The 14,696-nt window shown below is 27.7% G+C and overlaps 1 protein-coding gene across 1 annotated transcript; it reads left to right on the plus strand.

The window, feature by feature from the left end:
• The first annotated feature begins 11,311 nt into the window (after positions 1-11,311).
• LOC126895138 (condensin complex subunit 3) lies at positions 11,312-14,560 on the plus strand. Its single transcript, XM_050666665.1, has one exon. The coding sequence runs from the start codon at positions 11,439-11,441 to the stop codon at positions 14,325-14,327; it is 2,889 nt and encodes a 962-aa protein (XP_050522622.1). The 5' UTR covers positions 11,312-11,438; the 3' UTR covers positions 14,328-14,560.
• Positions 14,561-14,696: the final 136 nt, after the last annotated feature.

The following is a 14,696-nucleotide window of genomic DNA, read 5'->3' on the forward strand; positions in this document are numbered from 1 at the left end:
ATTACAAAGTTAATAATACAACAATTCTACAAAATGTTTATAAATATTGTAAGGTTTCAGCCAAAACAGAGGGCCTACTAATTACCCACTGCCCAGGGGGAACACTGGACAGTGACCTAGTAGCCGCGCCAAGCAAGATAGTATTTGTCGACGGAGCTACTAGGTTTTGATAAAAAAAAAAAACAAATATTAATAAAAATGAGGGAAAAGTATAGAGAGAAAAAAAAAAGAGGCCATGTATAATATAATAACATTTTTTTAATGATTTAATTATTAAAGATTTATAAATATCGTTATTCATAAAGGAAAAAAAAAAAAGAAAAAGAGAGGTGCCAGTTACACAAAATTAAATATGGGGTAAAAGGGGGTTTCATGTTGATACTTGTCGTTGTTGTTTTGAGGAGTGACAGCCCACCACCGGCCATAGTTGTGCCTCACATCATCATCATCATTGGTATAAGAAATGAGTCAACAAATAATTGAATTTTTAAAATTAGATAAATCTATTATTACAGAAAATGTTGAATATTGTTGTATAATTTTCCACTCAAGTTTGTTTGCAGTAGAATATCCCAAGGTACAAAATAACGAAATGCTGATATTAATAATATCTCAATGCTTTTTAGATTATTCTAACAATTCAATAAAAAATAAATTACATTTTAGAAATTCAATGTCTTGCGAATTGACAAGAAATTAAATTTATACTTTATACTATTTTCCATTGTTATAATTCAAATAACAAAAATTAATAAAATAAAAATGATTAAATTAGAAGTAGGTCTTGTTTATGGTGAGAACATCAGGTTGTGGTTCTATCGGCGTCATATGGTTCGAGGGTTCAGAACGACAAAGACAAGTAGATATAAAAATGATAAACGCAGTACATTAGAAATTGAGGTGTAATAAACTTTTGTCTTTCTAATGTCCTAACTAAGTGGCAACGAAACGGCGGAGCCAGTTCACGAATACCATATAATGTTTTAATGTATAATATTTTAACCAACCAGTCAAAATTAACACTTAAAGATATTGATTTAATAAATGATCTATTGCTTTGTCATCCTTTACTCAAACTTATTAACTCCAAATAATTGGGATACCATAAATTTACTTGCTTCTTTTTTTTTTGCAAATTGCTGTGAGATGATTTGATAAATATTTCAATATGTTTATATAATTAGAGATATTGGATTTGCATTTCGCCACAAGATAAATAATTAAAACAAATTCTTTTCGTATATAAATCACACGCGTAAAAAAATGTAGCCGACAACAACACAGGTTTGTGGCTGACAATTGTTCATTTAGTATATACTGACACGGCCCCGCGTCGCTTCGTTATACGCGATGCCCCGCGACTCGTGCCACCTTTATCAGCCGTCGCCCTACTATGAGTATTTGACTGACCAACACCGCGTGCCATACGCCACGGTGCAAAGTCCAGCAAATGCCGCACAGCCGACGACGACCCGCCGCAAATGATACGTTGAGTCTTCTTCCCGTTGTCAGCGTGACAACGTCGAGGATGTTCGCCCCGGTTCCGGACGTGCCGCACGACCGGACTCGACGAACCGATCCGCACCCGCGCACCGTCGCCATTATAGCTGCTAACTTTTTGACGCCGAGGATCATGCTGGACACCGAGTTGTGGACGTCAGCGAAAGTGCCGCGATATTAAGCGAAGATTATTATTACTGTATTCGTCTTTTCGGTTTATTTGTCTTTCTTTAAAGTTAACCCGTTGTTGCTCATTAATAAACGGCCCACGTGTCCTACCCTCAAAACCAGCGTCGACTACATTTTTGCGACGTAAGTCGCGTCAATACGATGAAATCGAATGCCGCTCTGAAAGGATTTTTGTGCTCTATATAGTGTAATACGGTACCCCCCCCCAATCCAGGGATATTGTTGTCAGCGTTTTTAGCGAATGTCTTTTTATTTTACATATTAAATGTTACATGATTAATACAATTTGACAGTATTGTTAACAATGGTTAAATTATAGTATTGAACAGTGTGATTATAATGACAACTAATTTTATTTAATTAGTATCAATATAAAATACAAATTATAGTATTTTTATTGATAATTATCAATTACAATATAAAGCGATATACGTGTATGCCAAGCAATTGGACATATACGACACCACCCTCCTGTCCAACTTTGCTAGCGGTGACTTGCCGGTTTGGTATCGCAGGCGCCGACTTATGAGCGAGCAGCAAGCCCATCTCGAATGCGTCCATGTGATATACATCTAGTTAGCAACTATACAATCTTGCTCCCCCCGCATAGAATTTGAACATTAACAGGCTTTCTCGTCTTATAACGAAACGTTAATTAAACTATGATATAAATATTTACATAATACAAGTTTTTTTAATATATCTTTTTAATTATAAAAACATCTTTATTTTAAGATAACGGGCGATTTGAAAACATATAAAAAACGATTAAATTTGCGTTTTTATCGAGCATATAAAATTCTGCGAGCTTGCATAAAAATGTATTCTCTTGATGGACATGATACGTCAGAAATGAGTAATTGAACCTTATACACTGTCTATACAATTAAAAATAAATGGGCAAATAGTTTTACTATGCTTTAGATGTGTACGAAGGAGATTTAAACGAAGACGACCGAAACGATGTACGAAAATGTATAGTCGGAGATATAATTAAAATTATTTCTGGTAAAATTCCTCTAGATGGAGTTGTTCGTGGTATAAAATTCTTCATTTTTGGATCTGACGAAATTCCTTTTGCAGAGTATTGTTGTGCTGCTTTTTACACGTATTTGGTTTTAGATGATTCCATGTTTTCTGTAAGTAAAAATTAACCAATAAAATATATTATTATACACCTTTTTTGTTTTATGAAATATAATTTTAAAATATATATCAAGTAATTACAATTGTTGAAAACAGCACTTTTTTATTCGTTTAGCAATTCCAAATTACTATAACACTCTGAAGATTGAATATGTTATTTTTTTAGGGACTAATATTATCAACATAATAATAGGTGTTAAACTTAATAAAGTTATTAATTATTTGTCATCCAAAAATTTACCACAAGCACAAAATGCATTCCATAATTGCATTGCTAATTTAAACATAAATGGTTTTGAACAAATGAATTATGGTAAGACGTTGAAATAACTTTGACATCCTTATATAATTAAAATAATTCATTAAACGCTGATCATTACATTTGTAAAAAAAGTATAATTTTTTTTTAATTTACTCTAATATCAATTGAGCCACTATATTTTTACAAGAAAATAAACTGTATATAATCCTAAAAGTCATATTAAAGCCTTAAGAAAAACCTAATACGAATGTCAAACATCTTTGCAACATTATAATCTATTTAGTTTTGTAAAACATGTAAGCCACTATGTTAATAGTATTGTAACATTATTATGTTATAAATAAATCAACCATAATTATAATACAAATGTGTTAATTTTACTTGAATAAATGATAAATACTGAAATGGTATTTTTTAGCTTTGATGCGAAGCGTAGAAGGTATTGGTTTTACAATGATGTCTTAGCATTTCATTGGGTATATTTTTCTTATAAATCTGACCCTTTACCTNATGATGTCTTAGCCTTTCATTGGGTATATTTTTCTTATAAATCTGACCCTTTACCTGCCCACAGGGGAAGATTTAAAATGACAACTTTTTCATAAAAAATTAACTTTTTCAAATTTATATTTGAAAGTGTTCCGGAAAGTCTGACACTTTTATATATATCTCAAATTAAAGCTAATATAATATACTATATTAAGAAAAAAAAAAAATTTTTATTTTGTCTTCATGGTATAAATGGCTACCGAATGCTATATTTGTGTGAAAAACTCGATTTTATTTTTACATTTTACATCAATAGAATTTTTTTATGAGAAATAATATTTATATCATTCTTTTATTCGACATACTTTATCTTAATCAAGATATAAATAAGAAAATAGCAGATCATGTAGCTTTTGGAATAATCCACCAATTTTTTAAAACTAAACACTGTCTAAAGATTTGCATCGAAGCGTTTTTTATGATAGTGATTTTAATCATTGTCAGATATCATTATACTAGACCCAACTATGCCACGTCTCCACTGTGCCGCGACCCCCCTGTGCTGGGTTTTTCTTTTTTATTTTACAAATATAAAAAAAATGATTTAATTACAATTTGTTAACATTAGAAGTAAATTTTAGTTTCTGCGTTAAGCAATAATAAAATTTATACAAATATTCATTTATAAAAAAATAAACATATTCATTTTTATGTGCTATATACTATATGTACGAATTGCGTATGATTAGTAGTAGTTTAATTTCTGACCTTAATTCAGTCGTATCGGTGATGCTGTGTTTCTTGATTAGGAGTTCAAATATAATTGATATTCGTGCGTATTTGTTAGCTGTTCTCTCAAACATAGTTTATTAATATTTCCATTTAATTCATCATGAAGTTCATATTGTTACTTGTGAATTTATATTAGAGAGATGGAGAAAAATGTGTTTATTGAAAAAAATATAACACAGCCATCATCTTTTTTTAAAAGGAACATAACCAACTATATCATTACATCTTCTCATCACTTACTTACGCATGGCAACATTTCTCCAGCGTCTCCACCACACACAACGAACGTAAAAATCCCATATGATGTTGTCGCACATTATACAATAATACATTTACAATGATACTTTAATTTACACTGTTTTAATCTAAACTGTACCCCATTACAATACTTATAAAAATTTCTTGTTAAAAATTCCATTTAGCCATGAAACGGCCCGTAATAGCGTACTATTCAGTGGCGGCTCGTGGCTTGGATGACAGGACTATCGCACCCCCTACTAAAATTATCCAAAAAAAATAATCTTGTAGTTTGCGCGGATCATTTTGAGGATAAAATATTTTTGAAAAAAAATGTACAAAAAATCGCCTGGTACATGATACAGTACCTACAATATTTAGTGGTCAGTATTTTTTTTTTTTTAATTATTTGTAAAATAATTATTTAGTGTAGTTTAATTATTAAATATTAATTAGTAGTTTACTTTTAAAATTAATTTTTTTCTCAGTTTGTTTTAAATTTAAGATCTAAAATTATAATTTCAGAAAATAAAGAAAAATGGAAATAATTTTTTATTTTATGTGTTTATTATATTATATAAAATAATTGTTAAACAATAAACTCGATTCACTGAAAACAATCCAGGGGTTCTCTTCAACAAATGACTTATCATAACAATAATAATAATAATTAAAAATTAAAATTGTAAAATTTATTATATCTAAAATAATTCAAATTTTATGAAAAATATAATACTACTAACAGTTTTAGTATTATTCATAACAATTTATTATTTAATTTTAGATAACATAATTTTTCAAAGACAGCAGGAAATCATAGAACGTTGTTCAACTTCTGGACCTTCGACTTCCCAATCAGAGAGTGTATCGGTTGATCAAAGTGGTTATAAATCTCCTGCATCATCAAGTGATTTGATCATTCAAACTCAATTATACTTATCAAATAATACTCCAAGGAAGCTGAAATTGAAGACAAAACTACAATTTGAAAAACGGAAAATTAAGGAAATGGATAAGACTATTGCTGATTTAACTAATCAACTTTCTAGGTATGACACAGTAGAAAATTATATAAGACTAAGTAAGAAATATTTATCACCTGCATTATTTACAATTGTTAAATCTCACATAAACTTGAAGAACAAGAAAAAAGAAGGATATCGTTATAATAATGAAATTAAACAATTAGCTTTACATATTTATTTTTTAGGTCCGCGTGTGTACAAACTTTTATTAAATACTTTATCTTTGCCATCTATCTCTACCTTAAAACGTTTAACTTATAAATTTAAAATTGTGACTGGTATTAATGAAATTATTTTTAATATTCTTTCTTACAAAATTAATCATTTTACTGATGCAGCTAAAGAATGTATTTTATGTGCTGATGAGATGGCTTTAAAATCTAATTTATATTATATGTTACAAAAAGATGAAATTATTGGATTTCATGAATCTAACAAAATTAAAACTTATTCTCCTGTAAACTACTCTTTTGTTCTAATGATAAGAGGCATTAATTTTAATTGGAAACAGCCAATAGCTTATTACATGGTGTCAAGTAGTTGTATGAGATTTGAACTACAAGATTTTATTTTTACCATAATTCAAAAACTTTTTCAATTTGGATTAAATGTCAAAGCCTTTGTTACAGATATGGGTTCTAATGTTGTTAGTTTTAGTAATACAGTCAATGTAACTCCAGCCCGTCCTTTTTTTTATGTTAGTGAAAAAAAAATTATTTATATTTTTGGCCCCCCACATTTACTAAAATCAACAAGAAATATGTTTTTTTTGCATAATTTTTCATACAATAATAGTTTAATAGAAAAAAATCATTTAATTTCTTTTTATGAACAAAATTCTAAGTGTAACTTAAAAATGGCCCATAAATTAACTCATGCTCATATTTTTCCTGGTCCATTTGAAAAAATGAAAGTTTTTTTTAGTGAAAGTGTTGCAGCTGGAATGGAGACTTATCTAGCCACCAATAAATTACATTTTTCTTCTAAGTGTTCAATAGATTTTATTAGAAATATGGATAAACTTTTTGATATTTTCAATTCTTATAAACAACCGGCTTCAAAAAATTTCAATCGCCCATTTAAATTAACTTTTGAACAAGATAATCATTTAAAATTAATGTTTAATTTTTTTTCTAATTTAAAAGTAATTGATAATAAAAGTGGTAATGATGTTACAAATAGTATAAAATTTATAAAAGGTTAGTTAGTCTCCATATCTGGCTTGGTCTTACTATGGAAGGGTTTAAAATTGTCCAAACTAACAGTTCAACAAGAAACCTACGTGTTTTACACTGGAAGAATAAACCAAGATTGCCTTGAAAACTTATTTTGTACTTTTCGACAGCAAAATGGAAACAATACAAATCCAACACCTTATCAGTTTTTATATGCTTTTTTCAAAGTGTAANCTTATCAGTTTTTATATGCCTTTAAAAAAATATTTTTACTTAATTACTTTCAACATTCAGAAAATGCTAATTGTATTAATGATTTAGATAAAATATTAACTCAAATTCCAATTCAAACAGATTTAGATGTTACCNAAATTGAGTCCCCAGTCTTATAATATTTAGGTATGAACGATAGATATGAATATATATCTATATGATGATATAAAATTATACAGCGTTACATTATGTAAGTTAAGATCTTACAAGTTCACAATAGAATTTTTTTAGTAATTATAAGAAAGGGTTTTTTTTGTTTTTGTAAAAAAACGAAATTTTTAAAATTGAAATTAACGATGAAATACAATTTTTTACATCATATTTGATTGTGTTTTGAAATTTTTTACTCTGGCCTTTCTTTAGTAAGTATAAAAAATTTTAAATTTCTAAAATAACAATTTTTAGGCAACTCTAACTTATTTTTTTTCAAATTGGACAAAAAATTAAATCCTAAAAATTTTTACACAATATTGTTAGACATGTTGGCTTTCTATGGTAAAATATTCAACTTAGGTATTTTACTGAAAACAAAATAAAATTAGCTTTGAAAAATCCCTTATTTTTAATTTGTTAAGTTGTAAATTATTGAAAAAACTCTATGTGTTATCATTTTTATGACTGATATTTTATTAATAATTAAATTGGTTTAAAAATATATTTATTAGTTACATTATCATAAGATTTATGTCACATAGGATGTATTATATAATTTAAATGCGATAACATAAATTTTTCGTCACAATGTAATCCATAATGATATACTTTATCAAATCGCGGTTAATGTGACAAACAGAAATATGTAGTTATTAAATATGTTTATATTTAGATGTGTATTGCTTTTATTTAGTTTTTCTTTTTTGACTCACTATTTCTTTTTTAAAAGGCTAGTAATGTACGTAACGAAAAGTTTTAACTCGCAAATGGAATGTAACATATTTTATCATGTTTAGTTTGTATCATTCAACATTTTGAATTTAATACAATACTGAACTATACTTTTAGTATAATTTTAACATAATTAAAAATTATTTTCTAAACGTTTATGCCAGTTTGATGAATATGTAAAAACGAAGAATGTAATTAATAAAATAAATACTATTTATTTAAAATACAATTTGTTTAAAAACAAAATTAAATTAAAAATTATATAACTTTTAGTTTTATGAAACATGATAACAACTTTCTATATAATGTCAGAAAACAAAGTAAAACACACTTTTTAAGCCGATACTTTCAGTCTTTCAATCAGCACAAAAATATTGAAAATTTTCTCGAAATTGATTCGTGCAGTTTCTTCTTTTTCTACTAATACAACCATTAAATCAATAAATCATATTACCCCTATTAATTCCTAAATAAGTTTTTTTTAGTTTGAGAGAAGAAAATGATCTTACGTTATTAGAACTAATATTACTTTTAAAATTTCAGGATAAAATTTGGGTCAAAGTAGAGTTTTCGCAATTGAATAAAGATCAGGAATGAAATATTTTTCATTATATATATTTTTTTTCATTTTTTATTATTTCTCGTTTTAGCATTACTTGATAAAATCTTTAATCATCATTATCTATTAAAGTCAATGCCTTGTCGTTGAAGCCACTCCTTTATGAACGCCAAATTCTTTTGTGAAATAAAATACGCACAATTTATGAGTTCCAGGATATGTTTAAAACATCGTTTCCTTGGGTGTTCTCCTGGTTTCTTTCAAATTATTTTTCCTTCAATGATATAGATTATATAAAAGCTTTAGAACTTAAAAATTCAGCTTCTAAATAAAATATATTAACTTCAAAATACTTGTAATTAACTAAAAAATTTATCGAAAGTCGTTGAGGAAAAAATACTTCTCTTATCAAATAGAATTTGAATTTTTTTATGTTTCATCATTGATTAAATACACTAATACATTTAATCTATGGTTACATAATTTAAATGACCGGATACGGCTCGGTTTAGTAAAGTATAATTTGAACAGTCTCGGGATGCACTCAGAGGTGTCGTGGAGCGTATACGCGGGTATACGGCGTATACCCACTTCTTTGTTTTTCTGTTAATGCGTATACTTATAAAATCATGAGTTATACGCGGGTATACGGCGTATACCCACTGTTTTCTTATTAGTGCATATACGTATTTATAAAATAGTTAGAGTATAGACTAAAGAATAAAATAAAAAGTAATACGTGGGTATCGAATATAGGTATGTTTGTCATAAAACACAAATTTTGAATAACTATTATCAGTTTGTTTAATCTCTACAGTCATACCACATATAAACATATATCTGAAGTTATAAACACACAAATATGGCTCGAGAGTCTCGAGTCGAGACTATTATCATTTTAAAAATAGAATATAAATGTAAAACAAAACACTGTCAAAGTGTATTAATAAATATCAATAAAATAAATAGGATAATGTTTATAATTTCACGACAATTTTATTGACATTTGACAAAATTTAAAACATCGACCAGAAATTAACGATATAGCACATACTAAGTTGAAACTGAAAGTTATTGGGTTAACCTATAGCTGTTGAAATTGGTAATTTGTATTTTCCCGTAATAAACCGTTTACCAACCAATCTAGTATTTAATATATTACCTATAATGAATTAAGATAGTGCTAACATGTACCCATTCACGTTTATTTCATTTATGTTTTAACGATTTGAAAACAATGATTGTAAGATTATTTTATTACTGCATAAAGTTTATTGTTTATTTACAAAAAATATAACAGTATCTAATAATACACTTATCGATTATATGACTATGAAATTTAGTTTATGTAAGAATTTAGAAGTGTCAGTAAAAATATTCGAGTAATAGTTGAAAGTTGGAAGGAGCAAGGCTGTATCTGAGAGGGTTAGGAGTTTTAGTTGCATTATGTAATAATTAGAAAATACATATTTTTAACACAGTTAAAACATCACAATATTTGTATTCCGTCCCCTAAAACTATGTTATAGTTAAGGCCTTTGAAAAGTAGTGTGGAGGTGAAATTCCCCACGTTTCCTCATTTAGGTTTTTAACTTATCTATTGATCAAATTACGACTATATCACTGTTGATAATGTATAAAATTAAAAGTTCAACAAAATAATTGTGAAATATTGTATGTAGAAAATATAAATTGCATGGGGGGGGGGCGAAGCCCCCCACGTTATTATCTATTCATAATATAGGCGTATACCCATAAACATTTTTAGGACTACACCACTGGATGCACTTAATATTTAGACTGAAGCAAATGCCCAAGTTGATGACTTTCCTGATTTTTTTAATATTGGGACTTAATATACAAGTGACCTTTTTTTTTATTTAGGATTAATTTACATAAGGCCTAGATTAAACCAGGACTCAGTGTACTCCAAAACAATTTCTTGGAACTTAGTTTACTAACCCCCAAAATACAATGATAATTATATAATCGAAACGTTGCCATACATTCAAAGGGATTCTGCCTTACGACGGACTCTTTTGTTTATGGTTATTTATTTTGAGCAAAAAAAATTTGAGGTACACTAAGAAGTGCATCGTGAAACATTTACAAAAAGGGCCTATTTAAAAGTTAAAAGGCGGAATAATAATGGTTCATCGGAGAAAAAGGACAAGGGTCTCATTATAAATTCTACAATTCAGGGGGTTTATAAACAATTTAAAAGATGTTAAAGTTCATGTAGAAAATATAGATATACACATGTCACGCCTGAACCGTTTTTATAACACAGGAAAGTGATGAGTCGTCAGATTATAGTTTGGCATCGTGTAACTGCATCCAAATTCCTATTAAATTCTTTCAAAAATCAAGGTCTGCTAAAAAGCGATCTAACGATAATTTTTCAATCTGCTTTATAAGACATGCTACACAATTTCCTCTTGTATTCAAAAATATTAACTACCATTATTAAATTTTGCTTTTAAGTATTTTAATTTATGTCTTTATATTTTATATATTCTTTTTAAAATAATTTTTTTATATTTATTTTTACGTATTAATTGGTTAACCGGTTTAACGCATCTCACGAAGTGCGCGAATTGCTCACCTCGTTTATACGAATAAATTATTGTAGAAGACTACATATCTCAAAAAAAAAAAATTGTATAGATTTTTCTAAGCTTTCATTTTTTTAACTTCCTCCATCAATCAAGTACTCCTACTAATTATATGGTTTGTTATTGTTGGTAACCATTGTAACCAGTAGTTATCATAATTTGATAACCGTTATTGAAATAATACGTTGGAGAATTCAATTTAAATTGCGTTAATTAAATAAATGTTTTTAATGCATAAAAAACTTCAAGATAGATGTACATTTTTTTAGTCAAGATTTATTAAAATAAACGATGAATAAAGCAATTATTAAATTGTTTGAGAAATCTGGCGATATCGGGTCACAATCTAATTTATTAAAATTGCTTAAAGATAAATTTGTAAATGCAACTTGGGTGGAATTTGTTTCGCCATTTTTAGACGCGATTATGTCTGTTATTGTTTCAGATACTAATATACATTGCACAGTTGTAAATAATATGATTAAATTTGCTGCGAGTGGTGTTTCTGTTTTGGCTGAACATACAACAAAGGATGGTCGTAAGGGCTTACATTTGATAGCAGAAATTTTTCGGTTGTGCCGTAAGTATGGTCGAGTAAAAGACAAGAATATCAGATGGAGGTTTTGTTTCTTTTTGAATCATTTATTAAGTTTTATGGCTGATGGTGCTGTGTTGTCTGTTGAATTGTGTGATGTAGCTACTCAACTCTTGCTAGAACGGTTACAGGATAAAAAATCGGAAATTAGAGCTCAAGCTGCTCATGCTTTACATAGACTACAAATGCCAGATAATGCCAACTGTCCAATAGTAGAAAAATTTATATTTCATATGTCTTGTGATCCCAGTGTTGAAGTTAGAACTGCAATTGTTAAAGAAATTGGTATGTTCAATAATGTGGTCAATGAGATGCTAAAAAGTACAATTAATGATATAAGTGATAATGTCAGAAAAGAAGCTTATAATCGTTTACTAGATTATCCTTATCAAAGTTTGTCATCTAAACAAAGACAAATTATATTAGAAAAAGGTTTAGATGATAAAAGTGAAAATATTAAATGTTTAGTTCAAAAAAGATTGTTAGATTGCTGGTTAGAATCTTGTGGAAATGATTTTGTTGTATTTCTTAAAAGATTAAATGTAGAAAATGAATCATTATGTGAAAAAACATTAAATATAATATTTGAGTCTTACTATGATAGTCAAATTTTAGATTTAATGGAAGAATATATAAACACAGAGACTAGAATGATTGATTATGGAAATCTATCCGTAGAAAAAATTTTCTTATGGAAGTGTGTGGCCAAATATTTAACTATAGAAAAGAAAATAGAGTTAGCTAGAAATAAAGGTTTTGTTGATGATGATTATGTTGACGTTTTGCTACCAGATTTAGCTAAATTTTCAGATTATATTCGTGAGTACCACTTTGTCTATCCTTCTAAAGATAAGGAATTTGTATTAGTACAGTTATTAGATATGGCTAGAACATTTGCAATTGATGACTTTGGAGCAGCAAGTTTGAACAAATTGTGTTCAGATTTAATACTAGATGATAAAACAAGTTTAGCTCCTATTAAACCTATATCAGTATTACTAGATTTTACTTTTAAAAATGGTCAAGATATTTTAATTTATATTAAAGAAATTTTGAATGAAATACAAAGCCGTACAATTGACATGTATTCATTTATTGATAAAGTTGGTAAAAAAGAAACATTAGAAAAAGAATTACTTTTAAAAACTAACAGACTTGAAGAGTTGATTGAAAATGAACCAACAACTTCAAACAATGTTCAATTATTAGTTTCAAAAATAAAAAAAATAAAAAAACAACTTAAAGAAATAAATGTATTACCAAAAGAAGTTGTATTGGTAGATCAGGCAGCACAAAATTTACTTAAAGGTTTTGAGTTAGTTTTTCAAGTACAACAGTTATCTAAAGTAAGCCTTGAACTCTCTTTACTAACTGATATTATTCAAAATATTGTAGTAGGATACTTAGATTGTTCTGAAGTTAATATTAGAATGGCAGCAATACGAGCTTTATCTCCATTTTTATTAGCAAATAATCCTAATGCTGCAAAAGAACATATAGCTACTTTATGTGCTGAAATATCAAATTCCTCAACTGATCGTCGTCTAATTTTTAGAATAATTTTCGAATTGTTTCTGTGTTATGATCTTAAGACTTTTGGTATAGAAAAAAACTTAGATATCTATGAGGAGTATGATGATGTATTTTACATTTCAAATGTTCTTCCTCTTTTGGCTAGTTGCATTGATTATGATGTGGATGATAATAGTTTTAAATCAGTTGTTGTAAAAGGATTTTGTGATTTATTAATATTTAAAAAAGTAAAATCAATTAACTTGCTTTCTAAGTTGTTAATTATTTGGTTCAAACGAGTAACTCGTGAATCATTTAATATTTCTAATGATCTTGTACAATTTTTTACCTCGTATGTATTTTACATTCGCTCTAGCAGTAGTACTCTTTCAAAATGCTATGTTCCAGTATTTAAAGAAATTGATGAACATAATTTGATAGCGAAATTGGGTATAAATCCTGAAGAAGTTAACTCAACTTTGATAAATATTACAAGAGGATTAATGTTTAAAAATGAAAAAATGGCTATTAATGCCCACAGTGAACTGGCCGGTTATATTATGGAATATTTGATGGAAGAACAACCATATTCTGCAATGCTTGTAGATACTTTATGCAAATTGGAGATTATATTTGATAATGATGAAGAACAGTCAAATGTATTAAGCACAAAAGTCAATCGATTAATTAAATTTTTAAAAAGAAATGATGATAAAAATAGTGCAAAATACTTAAAAAAAATCAAACTAAAATTCGATAAAATTTTAAATAAAGGGATATCTTTGGTTAAACAAAAGTCTATTCAAAAATTACAAAACATTGATAATTCTGAAATTCAAAATGAACCACAAGTTTTAGGTGAATCTTTGAGAGAGCCATTTAGTTCTCAAAATCAAGATATTATTGAACCGCATAGTGATTTATTTTCTCAAGAACCAATATCTCAGGCTGAAAGTAGTGATGATGAAAGTGTTGAAGCATTTACAAAATTGGACGCTATGAAAAGAATGTCAGAGATATTTAAGAGAAGTTTCAAAGCTCAGGATGAAACAAATGAAATTGAAAGTGATTAGCATTAATAACAGGTATAAGTAATTTCTAAAAAAGTTAAGCTTTATCAATTTTTTTTTTAATGACTACCTATTTATCAAATAAATGTATATTATAAACTTGTTATCTTAAGTTTTATATTTTAATAATAAAATTAATTTATAGTTTTAAAATTTATTTATACTGCTAATTATTAATAATAAAAAAAAAACTGTTAAGTATTTTTTAAATAAAATATTGGATCTGATGGTTTTAATTGAAGGCTTACTGGACTATAGACTTCCTTATAGAAAACCTTGGTTATGTAAATTAATTTGAACCATTATAATATTAATAAATATGGCCAATTACCTCTGCAGCAGTCGGTATTGCTATAATAATAATAATAATAA

This window comes from Daktulosphaira vitifoliae, unplaced genomic scaffold (assembly GCF_025091365.1).
Source record: "Daktulosphaira vitifoliae isolate Bord-2020 unplaced genomic scaffold, ASM2509136v1 Scaffold_1, whole genome shotgun sequence".
NCBI lineage: Eukaryota > Metazoa > Arthropoda > Insecta > Hemiptera > Phylloxeridae > Daktulosphaira > Daktulosphaira vitifoliae.

What these genes read in the sequence shown, in the direction of transcription:
- LOC126895138 (XM_050666665.1), top strand. Translation starts at nt 11,439, where the DNA reads ATGAATAAAGCAATTATTAAATTGTTTGAGAAATCTGGCGATATCGGG.